The 24,367-nt window shown below is 37.9% G+C and overlaps 3 protein-coding genes and 1 long non-coding RNA gene across 5 annotated transcripts; 3 read left to right on the top strand and 1 right to left on the bottom strand.

The window, feature by feature from the left end:
- Positions 1–359: 359 nt before the first annotated feature.
- LOC18610747 (Glycosyl hydrolase family 38 protein) lies at positions 360–8,845 on the top strand. Of its 2 annotated transcripts, XM_088805689.1 has the most exons (29): positions 360–1,122; positions 1,245–1,328; positions 1,606–1,694; positions 1,781–1,955; positions 2,138–2,257; positions 2,347–2,430; positions 2,528–2,599; positions 2,753–2,866; positions 3,020–3,120; positions 3,235–3,328; positions 3,625–3,792; positions 3,920–4,009; positions 4,268–4,333; positions 4,461–4,517; positions 4,882–5,101; positions 5,220–5,353; positions 5,695–5,760; positions 5,862–5,921; positions 6,025–6,096; positions 6,219–6,266; positions 6,458–6,577; positions 6,751–6,816; positions 7,287–7,399; positions 7,492–7,576; positions 7,748–7,858; positions 7,956–8,051; positions 8,132–8,179; positions 8,285–8,353; positions 8,451–8,845. In XM_088805689.1, the coding sequence occupies exons 1-29, from the start codon at positions 898–900 to the stop codon at positions 8,637–8,639; spliced, it is 3,036 nt and encodes a 1,011-aa protein (XP_088661815.1). In that variant the 5' UTR covers positions 360–897; the 3' UTR covers positions 8,640–8,845. The 2 variants fall into 2 exon arrangements, with proteins under 2 accessions (XP_088661815.1, XP_088661814.1); XM_088805688.1 differs by having other exon boundaries at positions 7,492–7,858.
- Positions 8,846–9,585: 740 nt separating this feature from the next.
- On the top strand, positions 9,586–14,758 carry LOC18610746 (protein EARLY-RESPONSIVE TO DEHYDRATION 7, chloroplastic-like). Its single transcript, XM_007046595.3, has 5 exons — positions 9,586–10,613; positions 11,281–11,447; positions 12,678–12,762; positions 13,232–13,446; positions 14,024–14,758. The coding sequence occupies exons 1-4, from the start codon at positions 9,652–9,654 to the stop codon at positions 13,419–13,421; spliced, it is 1,404 nt and encodes a 467-aa protein (XP_007046657.2). The 5' UTR covers positions 9,586–9,651; the 3' UTR covers positions 13,422–13,446; positions 14,024–14,758.
- A 211-nt stretch (positions 14,759–14,969) lies between these two features.
- Positions 14,970–16,785, bottom strand: LOC108663983 (uncharacterized). Its single transcript, XR_001930062.2, has 2 exons — positions 16,704–16,785; positions 14,970–16,576 (listed from the first exon to the last, which is right to left on the bottom strand). It is a non-coding gene; the product is annotated as an uncharacterized LOC108663983 (long non-coding RNA).
- Positions 16,786–16,803: 18 nt separating this feature from the next.
- HK1 (histidine kinase 1) lies at positions 16,804–23,813 on the top strand. Its single transcript, XM_018125247.2, has 13 exons — positions 16,804–17,192; positions 17,307–17,549; positions 17,690–18,487; positions 18,733–18,980; positions 19,145–19,304; positions 19,830–19,956; positions 20,084–20,173; positions 20,979–21,173; positions 21,260–21,329; positions 21,426–21,468; positions 21,606–21,746; positions 22,083–23,225; positions 23,360–23,813. Exons 1-13 carry the CDS (start codon positions 16,902–16,904, stop codon positions 23,573–23,575), a joined length of 3,765 nt encoding a protein of 1,254 aa, XP_017980736.2. The 5' UTR covers positions 16,804–16,901; the 3' UTR covers positions 23,576–23,813.
- The last annotated feature ends 554 nt before the right edge of the window (positions 23,814–24,367 follow it).

Raw genomic sequence — 24,367 nt, 5'->3', positions numbered from 1 at the left:
TGTTTTCCACATTCGAGAGATGACATTGGGTCCTTCTAGCTGAAGATTTCCTCTCCTATGATAAGATACGCCTTCTCTAGTTGAAAAGTCCAATGCATACCAAAATGTCAAGAAAAAAGGCTTACTAATGGTAGGCCTGTTATACCAAAGCGCTGATGCATGAATACCCATACATTCAAGAGACCAATCTACATTCAGACAGGAAGAGTATTGCTTTCTGTGTTGGCAGCTTAGCTTTAACTCCCAAGACCTAATTGTCCCATCCTTAATTATCCTATCAAGCATAAACCTTTTCTGCAGCAATCAAATGATTCAAATCCAATAAGAAGAAGGGGTACTTCTAATTATAGTAAATCTATGTCAGCCCTCCAATCATGGGAAAATCAGGCAGGGTTGGTTCCTTTACAACATACCAACAAAGGGAAGATCTCCTGCTACTACTAGTACTTCCACAGTTTTGCTCCACATTGACACCTACTTCCAACCCGTTGGATTCATGTACCCAACAATGAGACACAGATCCAACGGCCAGGATCTCAAGTTGTTAGTGGGGACCTTGCTGACTCTTCCTGAGTTCTGACATGACCCACAAACCAGGCATTAACTTCAGAATCCGTTGTTCAACATTTTGCATCTTTGACACTAACCAATTACCATCATTCTATAGAATAGTGAACTCTTTGTAGACAAATCTATTTAATCCCTGTCAAAACTGCACCAAAAACTGAGCTTTGGCCGGCCCGCCAGCCAGCAAATGCCAGAACAAGATTCGTTTGTCATTTTGTTATTGTAATAAAAAATTCTTGGCATTGACTGTTCCGTTTCTATAAATTCAACAGGTTGGCAGCAGAGCAGAAAATGAAATGGTATTGCTAGGTGAAAAAAAAAAAACTAAAAATGAGAAAACGTGAAAGTTGTTTAGCTTCAGCTTTTGTTGTTCTTGTTGTTGCTGTTTGTGGTCTGAAGGTGAAATCAGTTAAAGGAGTGCACGTGAAGTACAACACCGGAGCTGGGATTGTTCCCGGAAAGCTGAACGTTCATCTGGTCCCACATTCACATGATGATGTTGGCTGGTTGAAGACTGTTGATCAGTACTATGTTGGATCAAACAACAGCATTCAGGTTGATGATTCTTATGTCATTAATATTCAGCTATGGTTCCACCGAGGGATCCTGGGACTGATAGTGAGCCTGGAGTTGCAGTCTTTAATGATGAACTTTGGGGTTTTTTTTATTTTTTCCAGGGTGCTTGTGTTCAGTATGTGCTGGACTCAGTTGTTGATGCATTGCTTCGGGATTCAAATAGGAAGTTTGTGTTTGCTGAGATGGTAAATATATCCAGTTGATTACTGTTGGATTATATTTCCTTTATCCCATTATTGAGATTGATTGTGATTGTAAATAAGACAAATACTATAGTATGTGCATTGAACTGCCTCTTGGGGTTCGTTGAATACCTGAAATAAGCCTAATCAGAAGCTTCACAGGGTTGGATTTCCTCTTAGAAGAATGATTATCATAGCATAGTAATTTCAAACTTTTCATCTGATACTAACTGGCTAGTTGCTACCATCATCTAATCACATAGTTTGGCATCAATTGTAGGCCTTTTTCCAAAGATGGTGGACAGAACAAAGTCTGGAAATACAAGAACAAGTGAAAAAACTTGCAGATGCTGGTCGATTGGAATTCATGTATGTTGATTCTTGAGCAACTTCAAATTTGAAACTTTGAGTGCTAGAGTATGTATGTAACGTGCCTTTTAAGGATGGATCTGCAGTAATGGTGGCTGGTGTATGCATGATGAAGCCACAACACATTACATAGACATGATTGATCAATCAACTTTAGGTCATCGCTTGATAAAGGAGCAATTCAACAAGGTTCCTCGTGCTGGGTGGCAAATTGATCCTTTTGGTCATTCTGCTGTGCAAGGTTACCTGCTTGGTGCTGAGGTGCATAATTCAATCAAATTGCTGATCAATCCATTTCCTTTTTCAGGATAATTACTCTGTTCACAAGCAAAGCTTAACCAACTCTCTCCAGTTAACTAATTTTCTCAGATATTCAAGACTTATTTTGTTTGTCAATAATCTGAAGAAATGACATATTTTGGTTAATTACATTGTTCCGGCAGCTAGGTTTTGATTCAGTGCATTTTGCAAGAGTTGATTATCAGGATAGAGCACAACGCAAGAATGACAAAACTCTGGAGGTTATATGGCGGGGGTCCAAAACTTTTCGATCTTCATCTCAGGTTTGGTACACAAAATCCTGCAATTTTAACCCTTTCATTCAGTAAGGAGTTTGGTTGTATTAATTCTTTACCTGTTGGTCTCTCTGCAGATTTTTGCCAATGCTTTTCCTGTTCATTATAGTCCACCTACTGGTTTCCATTTTGAAGTGGATGATTCTGACTTGCCTGTCCAGGTTCCAATACTTAAGAAGAGTTAATGTCATTGTCATCTATATATTGGCTGTTGTTCACATTTAGTGTGGCCTCATGCATTACTTGTTACGACTGCAGGATAATCCTCTTCTATTTGATTACAATGTGGAACAGCGGGTTAATGATTTTATTAATGCTGCAATGACCCAAGTAAACTATCTGCTCCCTTTTTCTATTTGGTTGCTTCTGGAGTTGGCCTGTTGTCTTATGGCTTCTAAAAGGTGTACTTTTTAGCATCTTCTGCAGCTCTAGGTGAACCATAAACATTCATATGACAGTTGATTTTCCCTTCATTCTGTATAGGCAAATGTGACAAGGACAAACCATATTATGTGGACAATGGGAGATGATTTCCAGTACCAGTATGCTGAATCTTGGTTCAGGCAGATGGACAAATTGATTCACTATGTTAACAAGGTAGTTCAAATGGCGAAATCAATTTAATTGTTGATTTTTCAAACCCTTGATGCAGAACAGGTTGTTTAGGGAAAATATATTCATATAATTGGTCTATTTTCCAGTTTGTCTTCCTTTTCCAATTTCATTATTATTTGTGCTTAATTTTCTCAGGATGGTCGAGTGAATGCCTTGTATTCTACACCATCCATCTATACTGATGCAAAACATGCTGCAAACGAATCATGGCCACTTAAAACTGATGACTATTTTCCGTGAGCACTACATAATCTTGTCCTTCTAGTTCTCCTTTGGTTTACCCCTTTTTCTTTTCCAGTTTACTAACTTAGACTAATCAACGCATATGCTTGTCTGATGAATCTTGGCAGTTATGCAGACAGCCAAAATGCTTATTGGACTGGATATTTCACAAGTCGGCCAGCCTTGAAACGATATGTTCGGATGCTTAGTGGATATTATTTGGTATGACATCACAATTGCTCCTATTTGTTGGGCAGAAATGTTGAATCACAATGAGATAAGGAGGAATTCTTTTCCTTATCCTGTATAGACTACATTTACTTGATGATGCAATTGATACAACCCCGAACCTACCCTGAGACTCAACTAGTCTATATGGTTTTTGTTCAAAACTTCCCTTCTAGTTTTTTGTTGTGACAACTGATTTGCCATGAGGATAAAGAGCAGATCTCAATGAAGTCTCTTTGTGAATGTTGTTTACGGTAAATTTGACCTGCTTTTCCCTATGTTTGAAATAGGCGGCAAGACAACTTGAATTCTTCGTGGGAAAGACATCCAATGGTCCCAATACTTTTAGTTTGGGAGATGCACTAGGTATCGCACAGCACCATGATGCCGTCAGTGGTACTGCCAAACAACATACAACAGATGACTACTCAAAACGGCTTGCTATAGGAGGCACTGAGGTTGGCAGCTAACTTCCTCAATTTGACCCTCTTAGCTTGTTTTAATATCTTGTAACATTGTTGTTTATGTATGACGGAATTTTAGTTCTGTCCTTTCACATTGAACAACTTTTTAATTAATTTACAGGCTGAAGCTGTTGTATCTTCTGCTCTCTCATGCCTAACTAAGAAAACTCCTGGAGATAAATGTGAAGAACCTGCATCGACATTTAGCCAGGTAAGGCATTAAGAGGTGTTAATGTTTCCCTATCTGGATGAAGAGATGGTTCTTTGATATATTTCACACATCCAAGAATTTTTTTTCAAAGTTCACAATATCTTTGTTTTTTATTTTGTAGTCTACATATTCATCATGCCTCTCAGACTTGACCCTGCAAAAGAAACTGTATATTTGCAGCAATTGCTGAAGCAATTTACTTTAATAATTAGTTTCCCTTCTTGGCCTAACACTGATCTTTTCGACCATTTCTAACAGTGCCAATTGGTCAACATCAGTTACTGTCCACCAACGGAGAAAGATATTCCAGAAGGGAAGAGTCTGGTAATTTTTCTGCATTTTTCTAGTTTTGTTTACAATAATGCGTTGTTGAAATTTCATCCACTTTTTGTGCCAAAAGGAAAAAGAATAAAGGAACTTTCACTCACCTTTTGTAAATGGTCACTTTCAGGTGGTGGTGGCATATAATCCTCTTGCATGGGATCGTACTGAAATTGTTAGAATTCCGGTCAGTACCTTTAGGTGTTCTCTTTTTGGAATTGTAGATCAAACAATGTCTCCATAACTCGATGTTGTGAAATGATCATGAGCTCGGTCTTTCTTTATTGCACATAAGATTCAATGAGCTTTTCCAGGAAAAGAGTTGACCTGAAATCAGAAAGTAAAATGGATATTGAAAGCATTAAGTAGGTTTGTTAATGAACTCCAACTTGTTCTCTGCAGTTTAATCAGTAAGGCTACAGCCATGTTCTGGTTTATGTTAACTTACTATAGTGGTGTAACTTTTGTGTCTTGTCTAGAACCCCAAAGGACTAATATATCTAAGAATAATTGCACTTTTAATCTGATTTGGAAGTGATACCTTTTATCAGGTTAATGATGCAGATCTTGTTGTCCAAGATTTATCTGGCAATAACATTGAGACACAATATTTAGCTTTGGATAATGTTACAAGAAATGTAAGGGACTTCTATACAAAGGCTTACTTGGGACTGTCATCAGATACAGTTCCAAAGTATTGGCTACTCTTTCAAGTATCTGTACCACCACTAGGTTGGAATACTTACTTTGTTTCTAAAGGAGCTGGGAAAGGTAGAGTTTTTGACTGTTGGTGTTAAGTTTATTCAAGCTAAAACAATTCTGAACTAGGTTATGTGAAGCTTATTTTCTTACTTGACCTGTTCTATCTTTTTGTTTTCCAATGATATAGGACAACGCAGAGTTGGAATTATATCGGCAACAAGTCCACAAAATGAGACAACTGAAATTGGAAATGGAAATCTGAAAATGTCCTTTTCTACAAGTTCTGGCCAACTGCAACGGATGTATAATTCTAGAACGGGAGTAAGTTGTTTCTTGTTTCCTGACATTGATCATCAGACTTAAATCTCTTGATTTGGTGGTTATACATGATCTGCAGTGGATTTAGCCGTAATTGACCTGTCTTAAAGCCATTAGTAGAAAGGACAGTGCACATTTGTCTTTTCTCTTCCCCCTTTGTTCTTCTTTGCTCTGACTTTTATTCAATAGGGGAACTATCGTTAAATATAGACATAGATGTTAAAGAAGCTAAATACCTCCCCCACCATGGGCATAGATTTCGTGTTGTTATTTCTTTATAGAAATGTTCTGAATGCCAGTTCACTTACTTTTTTATAACCATGTTTACTTTCCCAATTTACCAGGTTGATGTGCCGGTGCAGCAGAGCTACCTCTGGTACGGTTCGAGCACTGGTGATGCTGATCCCCAGGTAAGCAATCACTGCACTTAGATTTCAAATATAAGAGTTCAAGTTGAGGTGGAGAGAGCCTGCTGAAATGCCAGTTTTACAATTATGATCACTCTTTACAGGTTTCTGGTGCATATATATTCCGGCCTAATGGGGCACCTCCAACTGTTGTTTCACGCTCAGTAAGCCTCTTATGTTCGATATTGCCATCTCCTCAACATATCACTAGTCTAAGACATTCTATTTTGTAGAATTTTCAAATTTAACATTTTGTTTGTTCTGCAGGTGCCCTTGAAGGTCACTCGTGGACCCCTAGTTGATGAGATTCACCAACAGTTTAATGAGTGGATCTACCAGGTCATCATTTTTCTATGAGTTCACTTCCATGGTTCTGGACTGGTTTTTATTATAAGTGGCTGAAAATGCTAGTTTAAGGCATTTAAAGGCTAAAAATATATATATTTATGTCCATGCATTAGGTCACCAGGCTTTACAAAGACAAGGAGCATGCTGAAATAGAATTCACAGTAAGGCACATCACCCTACTTTAAACCTTATTTGTCTTTTCGTTTTGGTTACTATTCTAAAATGTATTTGAACTGCATCTAACATTGAAAACAATGTTTTAGATGAATGTTTTCTACTGTTTATAAAGTAGAAATGGTGTCATCTCTCTTGATACTTGCCAAGTATTACTGAACGATTTTCTATTTTGAAGATCGGTCCAATTCCCTTGGATGATAGTGTTGGAAAAGAGGTCATTACTCGGATGACAGCAAATATGGTCACAGACAAGGTGTTTTATACTGATTCTAATGGGAGAGACTTTCTAAAGCGGGTAACTTCTACAACATTCCTTCTCTATGAATATCTGATAGTCTTTACTTAAAGAAAATGAAGTTGTATTGGTTTCAATACGGACAAACTGGTTATCTTACATCTTGAGGTTTCTACCTGCATTTGGGCTATTATAGTGCCAACCTGAAATGTATAATCATGGTTGTTTTTCAGGTTCGTGACTTCAGGGAAGATTGGAACCTTACAGTTACTCAACCTGTAGCAGGAAACTACTATCCAGTAATTTTCTCAACTCTAGCTTAGCTGACACTAAAATAGATGAGTCAAAACTCGCAATGATTACTTAGCTGAGGCTTGGCCAATCAGCCAAAATCTATGCAAAAGGTTCCATGCTATCATGCTGCGATTGTTAGTTAAATGTCAGGCAGCTTGAGATTAGTTTAGATCTTCACTGTTTTCCAGTTGCAGCAAAAAGACAGAGTTTGAAGCCGCTGTGGTTGTTCCTTTGCCTCTTTATGGTTTGACACATCATTCCCGATACCTTTGTTCCTTTCCACTGCAACTATCTACCATCTCTGCTTACTTATAATCATTTTGTTCCTTTCCACTGCAACTATCTACCATCTCTGCTTACTTATAATCATTACAGGTTTTCATGGCACGGACTGAGATGGTTCTGGCGTTTTGTTTTCATTATAAGCAATACTCCTATATTAAATGTGTTGAATCAATCTGTCTGATTTTTCCAGATTAACCTTGGGATTTATATTACGGATAAGAAATCTGAAATCTCTGTGTTGGTTGATCGTGCCACTGGAGGATCCAGTATTAAAGATGGAGAAGTAGAATTGATGCTTCACAGGTTTCGTTTAGATTCTGATTTTAAACATTCACACCTGGTATGCCTATTAACATAGATATGCACCAGCTGAACTCACTTTTCTGATGCACTAGGCGGATCATCAAGGATGATTCCAGAGGAGTAGGTGAAGCCCTTGATGAAAGCGTGTGCGTAGGAAGTGCATGCCAGGGACTGACGGTACACTCTTTCCATAGCAACAGCATTTCATTCAACATTCATTCACATCATCTGATGGGAATTGTGCCTATTTTTCTTTCCTATCTTGATGGTCATTCAGAAACTGATAGCCATAGGCAAAACTTGAAATCCTTCTACCTGATACATATTCTCTTGATGGTCTTGGCCCAGATTCGAGGGAATTACTATCTCAGCATCAACAAGATAGGGGAGGGTGCACGTTGGCGTCGGACAACTGGCCAACAAGTTTACTCACCTCTTCTTTTAGCTTTCACGCATGAGGTATATATATATATATATATACACACGACTTGATTCTGCCATGGAACATTTCCAACTGTTGTGGTATCATGATTGAATAAAATGATTGATCATTCAGAAAATGGAGACCTGGACGGCATCTCATTTGACAAAAGCAACTGCCATGGATCCAGGGTACAGCTTGCCGCTCAATGTTGCTTTAATTACTCTTCAGGTGAACAGTTTTAAACCCATTTCCAAACATGTTTTCTACTTGGAAAAATAGCTCTTTCTCTGAAAATACTAGTTTTGCAGGAACTGGATGATGGAAGTGTCCTCCTCCGTTTAGCACATCTGTATGAAGTATGTGACCCTAACCCACACTGCAGTTATGATTTCTTTTTGATTCTTGTGATGATCCGAGTCCAATACCACTTGACTTGTGATTCTTGTGAATGTTTTTATTAGGAGAGTGAAGATGCTACGCATTCAACTCTAGCAAAAGTTGAACTAAAGAAGATGTTCAATGGAAGAACGGTACCCGTCTAGCTTCTCCTTCTCATTGATGTTTCAACAAAAACCAGCCATTGATTTGTAGCTAACAGAAGATTGGAACTTCATTACTTTTTTCCAGATAAAGGAAGTGAAAGAAATGAGCTTAACAACAAACCAAGTCAAGTCAGAGATGAAGAAGTTGTCATGGAAGGTGGAAGGGGACGAAGGGAAAGAACCCTCCCCTGTCAGAGGAGGCCCTGTCGATAATTCAACACTTGTCGTCGAGCTTGGTCCCATGGAGATCCGCACTTTCACGTTGAAATTTTAATCACCCTGTTTTCACACTTTCAAGTCATTTTTGACCAAACCAAGCAAATAATGTAATTTCCATGGATGCTCTTTAAAAGCATTTGGTAATAGGTAGGAAATACAATAAATAGGCTAATTTTCCATTAAAAAAAAATACCCAAGTCCAACAATGTAAGCAACCCGATTCAATACAATAAAGATATTTAATATTCGGATTCAGTTAAATTTTAGATAGTAAAATTTTTATTTTTCATGAGTTTAAGTTTTCATGATCTTAATTCAATTATAAAAAATAACTTTTAATATTAAATTTTAATTGGATGTATATTATTTTTTATTTATAAGTTTTTTATAATCAACGTAGTACTTATGATTTTGACTTTATTTTTTTGAATTAATTTAATTTTTAATAATAATATACATTAAAATTTATTTTAAATTTAATTTAATTGAATATTTAACAAGTATGGATATTTAACAAATAGTGCATAAGATATTCGAATATGATTTTGGGTAAAAAATTTTAAAATTTAATAGGATATATACAAAATTCAAATATCTTTATCAAATAATAAAGTATAATAATATTTCACCCGTTGACATCGTAAATTTCAAGTTTTTTATGCAAAATTTATAATTATATTACTTAATGCTTGGTGGATTTTTTTAAAATTAATACTTTTTAAATAACTTTATAAAAATATGAATAAATAGATTGATTTTAAATTTAAAGTATTTAATAAAAAAAGTGCAATAAGTCTTTTATGAAAAAGCCAAGCCCAACAATGTGATTCGGCCCAAATTAAATCGAGTCAGTGAAAAATAAAAAATAAATTCTTATACAGTTGTACTTGACTTAGCGCGGGAACATCCCCAGACGGTTTAACCGTTAAAGAAGCCAATGCGATACCGCCACGCGTCTGCTCGTCGATCACCGTCTCCAATCATTTTTCCTTTTGCTGAAAGTTAAAGCCTGTTCCTTTCTTCCGAGTCAACAATACCTCTCATTTTCCCTCCTCCCAAACAGAAGAATGGCTTCTCAAAACCCTAATCAGAAAAGCTCTCTTTACCCGGAGGTGACCCAATCGAAACCCGATATCCCCCAATACTCTTCTTCCAACAACCTTTACCCTTCCCTCGACATGCGCGATCTCGTCGAGAATCTTTTCCCGGACCCTCCTAACTATTCCGTTAACCGCCATAGTGACCACACGGACTCTCCTCACGCGCCAACAGCCCCACCGCAAGCTGTCGAGGAAGTTTTGATCAAGATCCCTGGCGCCATCCTCAACTTGATCGATAAATCTTATAGCGTCGAGCTCGCTTGTGGCGATTTCACTGTGATTCGTCTCTGGCAGGGCGAAAACATCGTCGCCGTACTCGTTCGCGTCGCTGAGGAAATCCAATGGCCGTTGATGAAAAATGAGACCGCCGTTAAACTTGACGATTCTCATTATTTCTTCTCTCTTCAGTTAGATAAAGAAGCCGAAAACGATTCTAGTGACAGCGATGATGATGATAAAAAAAGAAAAACCAAGACTTCCGGCGAGGGCTCTTATTTGCTTAATTATGGGTTGACATTCGCTTCGAAAGGACAGGAATATCTGTTGAGAGAATTAGATGTTATATTGCAAAGTTACAGTTGTTTTACGGTGCAGAAAGTGGAGAAGAAAGGTGAGGAGGTGCTGGATGGGGCGGTGGCTGCCGCGAAGGAGATGTCGCCAGCAGATTTGAAGTCGGAGACCAAGAAGGAGGTGATGGAGGAGAAGTGTGCGGCATATTGGACCACGCTGGCGCCTAATGTGGAGGATTATAGTGGGAGAGCGGCTAAGGTGATTGCGGCCGGATCAGGGCATTTGATCAAAGGGATATTATGGTGTGGAGATGTGACAATGGATAGGTTGAATAAAGGGAATGAAGTATTGAAAAAGAGAATGAGTCCGGCTGAGAAGAACGCTGAGATTAGCCCCGAGACATTGAAGAGGATCAAGAGGTTAGGAAATGAATGGTTTTGAATTATGAATTTAGTTTTGGTATATTTGCATTTGCCTTTTCTTTTCTTTCTTAAAAATATAATGCATAGCTAATGAGGTTATAGTATCATTGGATTTTGAAACAATTAGCTTTTCTGCATGTTGGGAGAACCACAAGGCTTGGTATTGTGATTTAAATAGCAGAGAGAGTAGATATATTCCAACAATATGTAAACAAAAAAAAAAAGTTATGTATGAATTTAATATTTAATTGCATTTACGGTGTGTTTAAGGAAGCAGAGCACAACAATAACATTTGTTTGAGTATTGAAACAATGTTGAAACAGTTCTGTTTTATAAGATGGGGAGAGAAAGAGGAAATTTTTTTTTAATGCCATTTGTATAAAATCATGTGATATCCCTTTGTGGATTTTCTCCTTCAAGTACTATGCTTTAAAGCAATGAAATTCTTAAATGGAACTGGAACAGGAATACAACTTTGTTCAAAACAATTTTACTGAATATGATTTTTTATGATTTAAGTTGACTAACATGGATAATCGTACTAAAGTTTTTCTTTTTTGGCCAATAATGGTACTAACGTTGAATCTTTCATTTCTTGTGATTGTTTGTGTTCTAATTATGAAGCAAACTCTCCTTGATATTTTGATTTAACTATTCATGCAGGGTTAAGAGGGTGACAAAAATGACACAGAAAGTAGCAAACGGGGTTCTCTCCGGGGTTGTCAAAGTTTCTGGATTTGTCACGAGCTCCGTTGCAAACTCAAAAGTGGGCAAGAAATTTTTTAGTCTCCTGCCTGGAGAAATTGTTCTTGCATCCCTGGATGGATTTAGTATGTCATTCATCTGTTGCCACTTCAATTTTTATGATTACATGCATCATTTTAGAATTTCGTTCATCTTTGTTCATTTTTTTTTTAAATGCTTGATTGCTTATGTATGGATGCTAATTAATAAAGATGGCAGCTTCATTGCATTTTAGCTTCTTCTAGGCCTGTGCTAGATTTAGACAACTCAAAAGGATGATTTCTCCTTTTTAGTATCTGGATATCAATAGATAAAGATGGAAAGTATGTTGCCTAGGTAGGTCTTTCTAGGTCTGTGGTATATTGGTACAAGCTGAAGGATATTTGCATCTTGATGTTATGATTTTCTTCTCTTCAGGTGGAACTGAAGCTCTTGATTGCACAGAGTCATTGGGTCTTGGGTTCCATAGCCTATGCCTTATAGTTATAGGTGTAGGCTCCAGTTAGGCTCTTATTATACCACTTAAGCTTGAAATATTCAAATGCCATGGGATTCCTATCCCATTACACCCAATTTTTGCTTGTATTACCCCTCATGAATTTTGCCTTTTATTAATCTCAGTAGCCCAATCAGCTTATTAGCTAACTGTTTAGCCATTTGTTCATATTAGGGTCTATCTCTGTCCCGGTTGCATGGGTTGCCTAATGTGCTCTTTCAATTGGACCGACCATACCCAGCTAATGATTTGGAGTCTGGACTTTAGATTTTAAGTTAAGGTAGATGAGGGATGGTTGAAACTTGTGCATGCATGCATGTGTGTGTGTATTCAACAGTGAAGTTGAGAAATTGTCAGGTTGTTTAGGTTACTAATTGATTTTATGCCCTCTGAAGTCTGAACCATATTACAATCTAGAGGTCACTCTGGCTGAGTTTGACAAGTTGGTCAATTGGAGCCCCGTAGGTGATTAAGCTTCTTGATGTGCTGATGAATTAAGTCCGTGTTGCCTTTTGAGTGATGGAATTTGTTTGAGTTTCCTTGCTGGTGAGCTATTTGGGACTGCTATCCCTCGACGGTCAACAAACTGTTGCCATTTTGTGCCATTCTAAACGCAGGTTTAGTTTTGTTGATTTTCTTATGAAGCTAGCAACTTTTGTGGCATTAAATGTTGGGCATTTGAGGACCAAATGTAATGCTTCTAGTTGTTAGATATAACTTCTATTTGGTCATTTAATAGCAGCATTCATACCTCTTCTATTAATTTAACTGTATTGTCTGCTTTTACATTGAATTTATTGTATTATCATATTGCGAACAGATAGAATTTGTGATGCTGTTGAAGTAGCTGGGAAAAATGTGATGTCAACATCATCCACTGTGACAACTGAACTTGTCAACCACAAGTAAGTTCATTAGATGTATTTGTTGTAATCGTTGAAATCAAGCAATATGGAAAGAGAAAACAAGGACACATTAGATATACCTTTTAGGGCAAGGAACTACAATAATATCTTAAGGAACGAGCAACTAATATCTTAAGGAACGAGCAACTAATATCTTAAGGAACAAGCCACTGAAGTTTTTCTTTGGATATAAATGTGGTTCAAGGGGTGCTGGTATCCGTCAGACTCAGAGATTGTACTTAATGTATTCTTGGCGTTAACAATGGATTCTGTACTCCTTACGCACCAAGGGACATGCCTTTGCACCCAACACAAACACACACAGAGTGCTATGCCCTTGCTTTAAGGACAACATCATTTGAAGCCTCTCCTCTTATTCTGACTGACCTTCCAAATTAAGAACCTCTTATTCTGACCCACCTTCCAAATTAAGAAAGAGACACGAATTTAGAATTAATTCTTTCTGCAGATATGGAGAAAAAGCAGCAGAGGCCACAAATGAAGGGCTAGGTGCTGCAGGGCATGCTGTGGGGACGGCATGGGCCGCATTTAAACTCCGACGGGCACTAAATCCAAAAAGCGTTTTAAAACCTAGCAGTCTAGCCAAGTCTGCTGCTAAGGCTGCAGCTGCAGAGTTGAAGGGAAAGAGCTCCAAGTGATTGCTAATAGCTGTTCTTCAAATTTGTGAGTGACAGAGATCTCTAGCTATAAACCTTATGCCCTCAAAGCTTCACGGATCATTCAGATTTTTGTTGTTTGTTATGCTATTTCTACCCCCACATGTAAAAATCTTGTTTGTAACTGACTATTTCTTATTCTTCCGTTGTACATATTTCTTCATTAGGGACAAGGATTAGAAGGCTTTAGTTTGGTTATAGTGATGATAATTATGAAGATTAGGATCAGCAGGCTTAACCCTTGGGGCCTGCAGCTTATTTATTAGGACCTTTTGGCCATTATGTGGTACCAACTAGATCAAAATTGTCTTCATCACCTGATTATAATATTTCTCTTGATTATTTCTCATCAATTTTGAACTGATCGAATCAGAACCAGACTTGTGCTGCTAATATCATCAGAAGCTTTAAATTTTCCGATAACAATGGTGATCACTGTTCCAACAGTGGAATCGCATACTCTTAAATGACAGTGATCTTAGTTTTCTGTCGATTTCTTTTTAAATTCCTTGTCTGCAAATTAGTTAAACATCATTATCTTCCTAGGTTTACCCCCTTACCTTTTCTCTGGGGTTTGTATACAGGACAAATATCTGTGCTAGTTAGGTATGGTAATGGAAAGGCATCACAATATATTCCATCGTTGTTGCATCACTCAGGAATAGACACCACCTATCACAGAATGCTTATCCTGCTTTATTCTGATTCCTAATCAACATCAAGAAAAAATATCGAACATCCCCTGGAGACCATGCAAGTTTTAGTTGGGTTTGATCACCAGGATCTCATCTCCACCCCTCTGGTTCTAGCCATTTCCGAGGCACCAACCCTTGTCAACTCTGGACCCAATGAACCCCATCACGGGCCACTTCCAACAACCCATATGTGAACGGTGGAACCTCGAAAGCCCTCCAAAGCTAGCCATGCGCACGCAAACCTCTGCCATCTGGGATGCACGTCCGGGGCTCTATGCCATTTAGCATGCAGCATGACTATCAAATCATGGGGTAGCCAACGTGGAAGGTATTCGATTGTTGAATCTGATGATGTGTAACCTCTGCCATCTGGGATGCACGTCCGGGGCTCTATGCCATTTAGCATGCAGCATGACTATCATATCATGGGGGAACCAACGTGGAAGGTATTGGATTGTTGAATCTGATGATGTGTTTGTTTTTATATAATTGGTTTTCCTTTAAATCTGTACCACTAGCTCCCAATGGTGCCATAAACTTTTTCTCAAGTCCAAGTAAACGAATCAAATGCTGTTTCCATCGTAGAAAGACCAGCCAATCGCTCCATGGCTATTGCCACCTGTACCTCTTTTTGTTGCTACATCTCCTGTTGATTCTTTGTCTGATTCTGACAACAAGTTTTCTCAACATATATATCTACTTTTTGGCTAGTGAATATGTACTACAGACCCCCAAGAAAATAAAAAGAACAAGAAGAAGAAGATTCCAAATCAAGATGACACCCAGTTACCATCAAACAATCATAGACCCAAGATCTTTCTTTTCTCTACCAACATTCTTGACTGGACCCCAAGAAGTTGTCCTTTGGAAACTTGAAATTTTGCAACGTATACACCTTGCCTACCAAGTTTTATCAACTAGCCCTGACCAACGCCTCTCTTCCATAAAGGAGAAGTAAAAAATAGCCTTTTGAGATAAACTATGACAAAAATTTTATCTTCTTTTTCATTGGAATGTACATAGAAAGTGATTGTCTTTGATATTATTATAAACAAAGTCTATCTTTTCCCCTTTTTTCTACGCTATATGAAAAGATTGCGTAGTAATAAAAAAAACCCATCTTTGTTTTTTTTTATTAGATGACCTTAGAAAATCAGAGAAGGCATAGGGAAAACCCATGACAGGGAACAAAGGAAGAGGGTAAAAAATGAAAACAGAGATGCTTGCACTACTGATGGAAAGTAAAGAGGATAAACAATGAAAAAGAAAGAGGTGCTTGCTTACGTTCTCTCAAGTGTTTTCTGAAGCAAGAAAAAGAGGTGTGTGCCACCAGCTGGTTGCTTAGTGAAGACAAAGGAATGAAACATGGTATGTTATCCTGTTAGTTAGGTAAGTCAATGAGAATGGAACACCAAGTCATGCCATGCTGCTTTAAAGGTGAACCGAGACTTTTTAGCTTCAAGGTAGTGGCGTGTTTTGGTTCATGGCAGGGGGGGGATGATGGATTGGTGAGTTGGAGTCACAAAGGCTGACTTCCAGAGGAGGATGAAGGCTTCCGAATCAAGCAATAAGAAACGCACTGCACGCCTCAATACCTTTTTGGGTTTTAAATATTACTATTTTTAAGCCGCCCCCTCTTCGGATTCGCCCTTTATCTCCAATGGATTGATGGCAAATGGAATGCATCAACCACCCCCACTTGCCTCAAAGTTATTTTACCAGCACAACAAAGAGATGCAAAATGTTTGTTTACACTCGCACTGTTTCATCCTATACCTTACCAAAACCGTGTTGGAATAAATCAAGCTGATGATCAATAGAATTTGAGGGAACCTTGGTGATTCCGAGGTATTAATCCTGTCAGAAGTTATCCAAAATCAATATAATCATTGGTTCTTCGCATGGTTTTTTTCCCTGCGGACAAAGTGGGGCAAATCTTATCTCACCGAAAGACCAATTGTGAAAAACCCCAGTCACTCTCAGGTTAACCATGAGTTCCGTGGTCCCCAATTTTCCAGCCATTGGCTGATTGCTTGACTCCATGGAATTGTCTGATGGTAGTGGTACTCTCCCTGTTCATGTGAATTGGATTGGATGCTGCAGTCACTGCTACTTGTTTTCAACCCTGTTTCTTTCGAGACTCTGAAAGGTCTATTCCGTGAAATCTATAGTTTTTGAGTAAGTTTGATGGCAATTCAACCAAGAGAGAGTTCATGGCATTTAACTGTTTTACCTAAATCTTATGAACATGAATTTAACGAACCTTGACTAAACTATAAGTTCTCTTCCAAGAGAAAGTATGTTTTCTTTATTGCTAAAAACCAGGGGCCTGTAGAACCAAAAACATTGCACGGGTCAGTACAAGAATATTTGAAGCTGACCTGAAATATTTGTTTCCTGTAGCTTTGGCCAGTACAGCACAGAAAAAGTTTCACTAACTTTCTGCATAAGATTTTCAGACATCAGATTAGTAGTTGAACAGTAGAATTTGGCAAAGGAGAGAAAAAAAAAAAAAGAAAGGAGGAGATGTGGCAAAGTTATTGCGGATGAGGAATAAAACACCACAAACCTCCACTTCTGAAAATTGCAAGTCGTCGTGCGTTGCCTTCAAAAAGTGGGAAATGACACAAGAAGCAGTATATTAAAACGCCCCACTTAAGAATAACCATACATTCTCTCTCAATCTCTTCTTTATTCTCACACACATAATACACGTGCACGCGAGTGCGCACACAACGGATACACGTGCACATAATGTATTGTATGAATGTGCATACACTGCTTCTTACATGGTTTCAAAAAAATGGCAGAAAAAGCATTTGAAACCCCTCCTAGAAGTAGTTCTGAAAGTTCACCAATTCTAGCCTCTCCAATGGCTACTCCTTTGAGAAAGGTGTTCAATAGAATTTCGGGTTTTGCTTCATCTTGGGGAAGGAAAACGGCTCCCCGGGGTGGTAGGATTTTCCATAGGGATGTGGAACAGGAAGAATTCCAGTACGCAAGTACTCAGTGTCTCTCATCATACTACAGTGTTTTTGTAGCTCGCCTTGCCATCATGGTTAGTACAAATCTTCATTTTTCCAACTCCCTACCAGAGAACTCCATGTTCATTTCCCTTGCTGATAGCCTAGGAATTTACTCTTCTTTCTCTTTTTCCTAACGTCTCTTTCAGGTCATGCTAGCTATTTTGATTGGGCTGCTAACCATTCTAACGTGGCATTTCACAAGGATCTACACAACAAGATCACTAAACACCTTAGCTTTCGGTCTTCGTTATGAGCTTCTTCAGCGGCCTATCTTACGGATGTGGAACATCTTGAATTCTACCTCAGAAATAACAACTACCCAGGTCAAGTTGTCAGAATATGTAATCAAGCGGTACAGCAAGCCTACCACTCAGGCAGAACAAGTTGAGGTTGATCCTTAAGTTATTTTCTGTCTGTCTGAACAGTGTTATCAACTGGTAGTTTAGTTTTGAAACTGATTTTTGTTGGGAAATAAGATTCAGTAACATTTTCTTTTCTTCTCTTGGTTGATCTCTTTCACTCTTAGCAGCTGTATCAAATGATGAAAGATGTAACATGGGCACTATTTGCCAGTCGGAAGGCTCTCAATGCCATAACCATAAATTACAAAAATGGATTTGTCCAGGCATTCCACAGAGACCACAGGAGTAACAATACATTTTACATCTACTCTGATCTTGTAAATTATTCAATCAGTACCAGTGAGTCTTATGACACCAAAATGCTGACATCGCGACAAGGATGGAACGACCAATTCTTTCATGGTAATTTTTCTGCGATCTGGTACCGTGAACCACTTGATCCTGTCACTGGAGAGAAGACAGGAAAGGCAAAGCCAATTCCACCCGATGATCTTATCAATATAGCAGGCCCTTCACAAGTGCCTGATGGGGTAGCTTCATGGCATGTGGCAGTGAGCAAGTACACAGATTCACCGTTGCTTTCAGCAGCTCTTCCTGTACGGGACGCTTCGAACACAAGTATAGTAGCTGTTGTAGGTGTCACCACAGCACTTTATAGTGTAGGCCAGCTGATGAAAGAACTGGTTGAAGTGCACAGCGGGTACATATATTTGACCTCACAAGAGGGTTACTTACTGGCTACATCCACAAATGCTCCTCTGTTAAAAAATACAACAAAGGGCCCTAAGCTTATGATGGCTGTTGATTCAGAGGATCATGTGATACGAATGGGGGCCCAGTGGCTACAGAATGCCTATGGAAACAAGTTCCCTCCTGGTCATGTGGTTCATGTGGAGAATGCCAATCTTGGCGGCAAGCATTATTACATTGATTCATTTTTTCTGAACCTAAAAAGACTACCAATGGTAAGTTTGGAAAACATTTCATCTTTTTTTCCTAACAATGAAACTAGGCATTGGATCATTGGATACATGTTCAGACTTCAGACTTCCCGGTCTAGATAAAGATATCCCAGAGATGGTGCTGTTTAAAATAATTTCTTGTTGAGCACAAATGCAGAGGCAACGAGTCCAAAGTTCTTCTCCTTATACATATTACTAATGTTTATTACTGCTTGGACAGGCACTAAATTTGGTTAGAATTGGTGCAGGTTGGAGTTATCATCATTCCAAGAAAATATATAATGGGGAAGGTTGATGAAAGAGCCTTGAAAACCTTAATCATATTGATATCTGCATCTGTATGTATCCTAGTCATTGGATGTGTCTGTATTTTGATACTGACAAATGGAGTATCAAAGGAAATGAAACTCAGAGCAGAGTTGATAAGTCATCTTGATGCAAGAAGAAGAGCAGAAGCATCAAGCAATTATAAAAGCCAATTCCTTGCAAATATGAGGTAACCAATTTCAATATCTAGAATCTAGAATCTTCCTCTGATCCCTCCATGTTTGTTTAGTTATTTTTCCTTTAGAAACTCTGCTTAAAAGCTCATTAGCCTAGTCACCATATTCCATTTATCACTTAAATTTGCCTGCCCCTCACGGATGTATTATGTTACAGTCATGAACTAAGGACGCCTATGGCTGCTGTTATTGGATTGTTGGACATTCTTATCTGTGATGACTGTCTCACAAATGAACAGTATGCAATGGTTACCCAGATCCGTAAATGCTCAACTGCTCTACTCCGGCTTCTCAACAACATATTGGACTTGAGCAAGGTGAGACACAAGGAAAAACCAATTATGGAACTGGAAACACTGAGTTAGTATAAACATCAGCAGTTGTTAAGATCAAAGACAATGCTTTTAGAATAAAAACATGAGTAGAGTTTTCATTCATAAGTTGTAACTTTTCGCTAACTGCACTTTACACAGTGCTAATCAAGTTCAAAACTATAGAATTGAGGGTCCTTTCGGCATGAATGAGTAAGACAATGCGTCATCGCACAAAAATAAGCCACTGTAAACTGTATGAGGTTTAACTGCCATAGTTTATCAGTAGTTACATAATTGGTGTAGCCTTGTGAGCTTAGTCAGTCAAGAAGATTTTACTTGTTCGCTTGTTGAAGAAAGTTCAGAGGCTTGGAGCTGTGGTTTTTTTTTTTTTTTTTTTAAATTCATGATATATTGAAACAGAGGGAAGTAAAACTTTTCCTCTAGAAAGAGTGCAAGAAAATTCTGATAGTGCACCTTTTGACCATGAAAATAAAAGCCCAAATTCATTGTTTTCCAAATATTGTATAGGTTGAATCTGGAAAACTGGTGTTAGAAGAAACTGAGTTTGACTTGGGACGGGAACTTGAAGGACTCGTTGATATGTTCTCTGTGCAGTGCATTAACCACAATGTGGAGACTGTTCTGGATCTCTCTGGTATGACTCAAAACTTCTGAGTGAGAGAGAACTATTCTTCTGAATCAGAACTGATGATCATCAATATATGTTTATATGAATACAGACATAACCTAATACTTGTCCATTTTCTGTCAAATATTTTCAGATGACATTCCCAAATTAGTTAGAGGAGACTCTGCCAGAGTTGTTCAAGTTTTTGCAAACCTAATAAGCAATTCCATCAAGTTCACAACATGTAAGATGAACATTTACATTGCTTATGTCTGCAACTCTAGTTTTACATTGCAATCTGCTGGGCCCTTGATCATTGGATTGGAACTAAGAAAAAGACTATATAACTATTTCTACTGGGGAAAGAAAGAAAAAATCAAGAAAAATAACTTAAAAGAACCCCCTGTTAGGATTCAGGAAGGATGTAGGAGAGGGAATGACAAGGCACCCATAGTGCTTAGAACAACCAAAATAATCAACAAGCCAGATTTTCTCCATTAAAATGGGAAACAAAAGTTTAAATTAAAACCACTATTTAGTTACCTAAATAAGTCAAAGATTGGCTGGTTCTGTATGGTTTTGGACAAGATTGAGGCTGAAGATAATGGAAAGTCTCTTCTTTTCGGGTGGATTTCTTTTAAAAGAGGGGTGCAACATAGGACCATATGATTGAGAGTTAATTTTTGGTTGTAAGTTATTATTTTGCTCTTAAGAGATCTCACCCCTGCTCTATATTCTCATTAACTCAGTACTTTCGGGTCATGAACAAGAACATGTAAAATTTTTTGAGACATGCAAACTTCCAATATCAGGTGGTAACATGGAAAGTAAGAGGTTTGATTTGATTTAGCAAGCTTTCGAATTACATTCATTCTAACATCCGGCAGAGCAAAACTCAGACATATTTTCAAACACAGAGAAAGAGCAAGTGTCATAGATAAGAAACTCAACAATATTTATGGATATGCAATGATGATGATGTGTTAGACTCCAACAGAATTTACCTTTACAGCCTACTTGCATGATTAAATGTTTCCAATGGCTTTCAGCTGGTCATATCATCCTGCGCGGATGGTGTGAGAATCCCAATGTGTCTAGTGATTTTGGGAAGTTCTCTCCCGATCGGAAGAAATCACTGTCTGCACTAAGGACAAAGTTGAAGCAACATGGAAACCATATGAAGAAGGCCAGCAAGAGAGACAACAAAATGATTCTTTGGTTTGAAGTTGATGACACAGGCTGCGGTATGAACATTTGAAGTTTTTGAAACAGTGTGAAAATAAGTATACCTTGCAAACTTTTGTACCAATTTATCTTCCCTGATCTGCAGGAATTGATCCAAGCAAATGGGAATCTGTGTTTGAGAGCTTTGAGCAAGCTGATCCTTCAACAACTCGGACGTAAGTAATTTATGCAAGATGTGGAAGAAATCCATTGCCAGATTAAGACATGAAATTCACAGAGATTTTTATTCTAAAATCTTTTTGAATTTTCAGGCACGGTGGCACAGGTCTTGGACTCTGCATTGTGAAAACCTTGGTAAGTGAAGTGTTGAAACAAAAACTCGTATTACATTACATTACCGTACTAAATGTCAGAATATATTATACTCAGACCTTGCGGACAAATCCAAATGATGAATTGCATCTTTGCTTCGCTCATAATGTCCATGGCAGGTTCACAAGATGGGTGGAGAAATCAAGGTTGTGAAAAAGAATGGTCCTGGTACTCTAATGAGACTATTCTTGCTTCTCAGTACTCCTGCAGATGGCACAGAACAACATGGTCAAGTGGATTTTGCAAAGCACAGTGTAGCAGTGAGTAAAATTTGCTCTTCGGGGCAGCAAATTTTGTTGGTCACCTTCTAAGTTTGATTCTCATTTTGCATAAACCAAAATGAAACTGTCATCTTTATCCTGATAAGCACTCTGAAGGATTGCACATTAGAGTACACAAGATAAATAGTAATTCTGTCTAAACCTCATCCTAGAAAATAACAGTTAAGACTTTCAGCTTGCCTGAGCTGACAGTGTCACTTATGGAGGTTGCCAATTTATTTATGGTCAAAACATAGAATTTATGGTCAGACTCTTGGAAAGCAGCCTAAGGTCAAAGCAACATTAACAGCTGACATGTTTAAAACATGAATGCAGGTGATCCTTGCGCTAAACGGCAGCATGGGTAGATTGATTATGTCCCAGTGGTTGTCTAGAAATGGAGTACCCACTTTGGAAGCATCTGAGTGGAATGAACTGACACAAATCCTTCATGAACTGTTTCATGCCAGGACTCGTAATTGTGGTTTTGATTCTCATTATTCACTAAATGAAACTCTGAGATCTAAAGTACACTGCATACAAGACATGAGGAACCCAGCTTACGTTATAGTTGTTGATCTGGGGCTGCTTGACTTGAGCACAGATATATGGAAAGAACAGCTTAATTTTCTTGACAAATTCTCTGGCCAAGTGAAATTTGCATGGATGCTGAATCATGATACTTCCAATGCTATAAAGATGGAGCTCCGCAGGAAAGGACATATATTGATGGTTAACAAGCCACTGTACAAGGCAAAAATGCTTCATATTTTGGAAGCTGTCATAAAGGAGAGATACGTTGAACTTCAAAAGAGAAGGACAAATGGAACAAAAGGTACAGCGAAAGAAGGTGATTCTCATGAGTGTCTCGAGATCGATTCATCTCATTTTGAGACTTGCAGCTCTGATGATTCTGACAATTCTGAATCGGGTGGCACTAATTCTGTAAGTTCTGTGCATACTGGAGAGGAAATAAGAGAAGGAACCGTGAAATCCAGTCCATCAAATTGCCAGACACTTAAGAACTGCCTAGTTGAATTCACGCATTTAGGTTCAGAAGTAAACGATCTTAGGGCAGAAGAAGACCAGTGCAATGCCAGGCCTAAGTTACATGATACTGAAGATACCAAATGTGAAAGTTCCAATTCCCCAGAACAACATTCGGTCAGCAGCAGTGCTAAAGATAGAGACGATTCATATACAAGTAAGGCAGCAAATGGACAGAAATCTCTTGAAGGCCTGCGGATACTGCTTGCAGAAGACACACCAGTTCTCCAAAGGGTAGCAACCATCATGCTGGAAAAAATGGGAGCTACAGTAATTGCTGTTGGGGATGGACTGCAGGCAGTAGACGCCCTGAACTGCGTGCTCAATGGAGAAGAGTATAGAAGGGACTCCTCATTGCAAGAAAGGAGGAACAGACTACAGACAGAAATTAGTGATTCTCCTCCATATGATTTGATCTTAATGGATTGCCAAGTAAGAAATCACTAAGAAGATAATGCAAACTGTATCCCTGCTTCATTCTGATCTACTCCATAGCATTCAATCATATTTGCCTCAAATTTATTATGTTACAGTGCTTAACTTTTCCATCTCCATGGATTAAACAGATGCCAAAGATGGATGGATATGAAGCAACAAAAGCAATCAGGAAATCAGAAGCAGGAACCGGCTGGCACATACCTATTGTTGCCTTGACAGCCCATGCGATGTCATCAGATGAAGCAAAATGCTTGGAGGTGGGCATGGATGCTTATCTAACAAAGCCAATTGACTACAAGTTGATGGTGTCCACCATTCTTTCACTCACCAAAAGATCAGCCTAATGCTCCCTGCCAAGCAAAGAGCTAACCAAAGAAAAATGTCCTAGCTAGTTTCTTGGAGAAAAAACCAAGCTTTAACACGTGTTACTGTACCTAGGAGTACAACCAATTTTCCTGTCACAGTCTTCAGTGTAAGAGTGGTAATAGCCTAATGCATGGCTAGTTTCTTTAGTTAATAATGTAATATGACAATTTGTATATAACTCAATGCCCAAGTATAAATCTAAGTAAATGTTTCGTATGGAGAAAGAATATATCAAAAGAGTGCTTGTTTTCCTGAATGAGAAAAAGCCCAAAAAAGTAAAATATATATATATATATATATATTAATAACATAAAGATGAAAAAATAATTATAATATAACCACTCGTTACTAAATATAATAAACAAAAACACGAAAAGATTTTTATTAATAAAAATTTGAATCATGGATATTCGATAGATGGTTTTTTTTTTTTTTTTTACTTTTCATAAATTTGTTAGCAAAACAAATATGTAATAAATAAATTATTAAATGTTGACATTCTCTCGAAATTGAAAATTAAAAATAAAATTTAAACGTAATGCTCTTTGTAAACTGAATTTTATGAATAAAATTAATTTTTTTTATATGATTCTTCAAAAAAAATACTTTTTTCATTCAAATACAAAAATACTTAAGATTAAGAGATTTAACAGAAATATTTTAATCTTTTTTTGTTTCTATTTATGGATTAAAAAGGAAAATTTACATAATGGTCCCTTTTTCTTTTTTATTCTTCAATTATGGTCAAGAATGCATGTATCCTTAATAAA

The sequence above is a fragment of the Theobroma cacao genome, chromosome 1 (genome assembly GCF_053813885.1).
Source record: "Theobroma cacao isolate CCN51 chromosome 1, ASM5381388v1, whole genome shotgun sequence".
NCBI classification, from domain to species: domain Eukaryota; kingdom Viridiplantae; phylum Streptophyta; class Magnoliopsida; order Malvales; family Malvaceae; genus Theobroma; species Theobroma cacao.
Note: the sequence above shows the minus strand (reverse complement) of the source record. Positions and strands in the feature narration are given on the sequence as shown.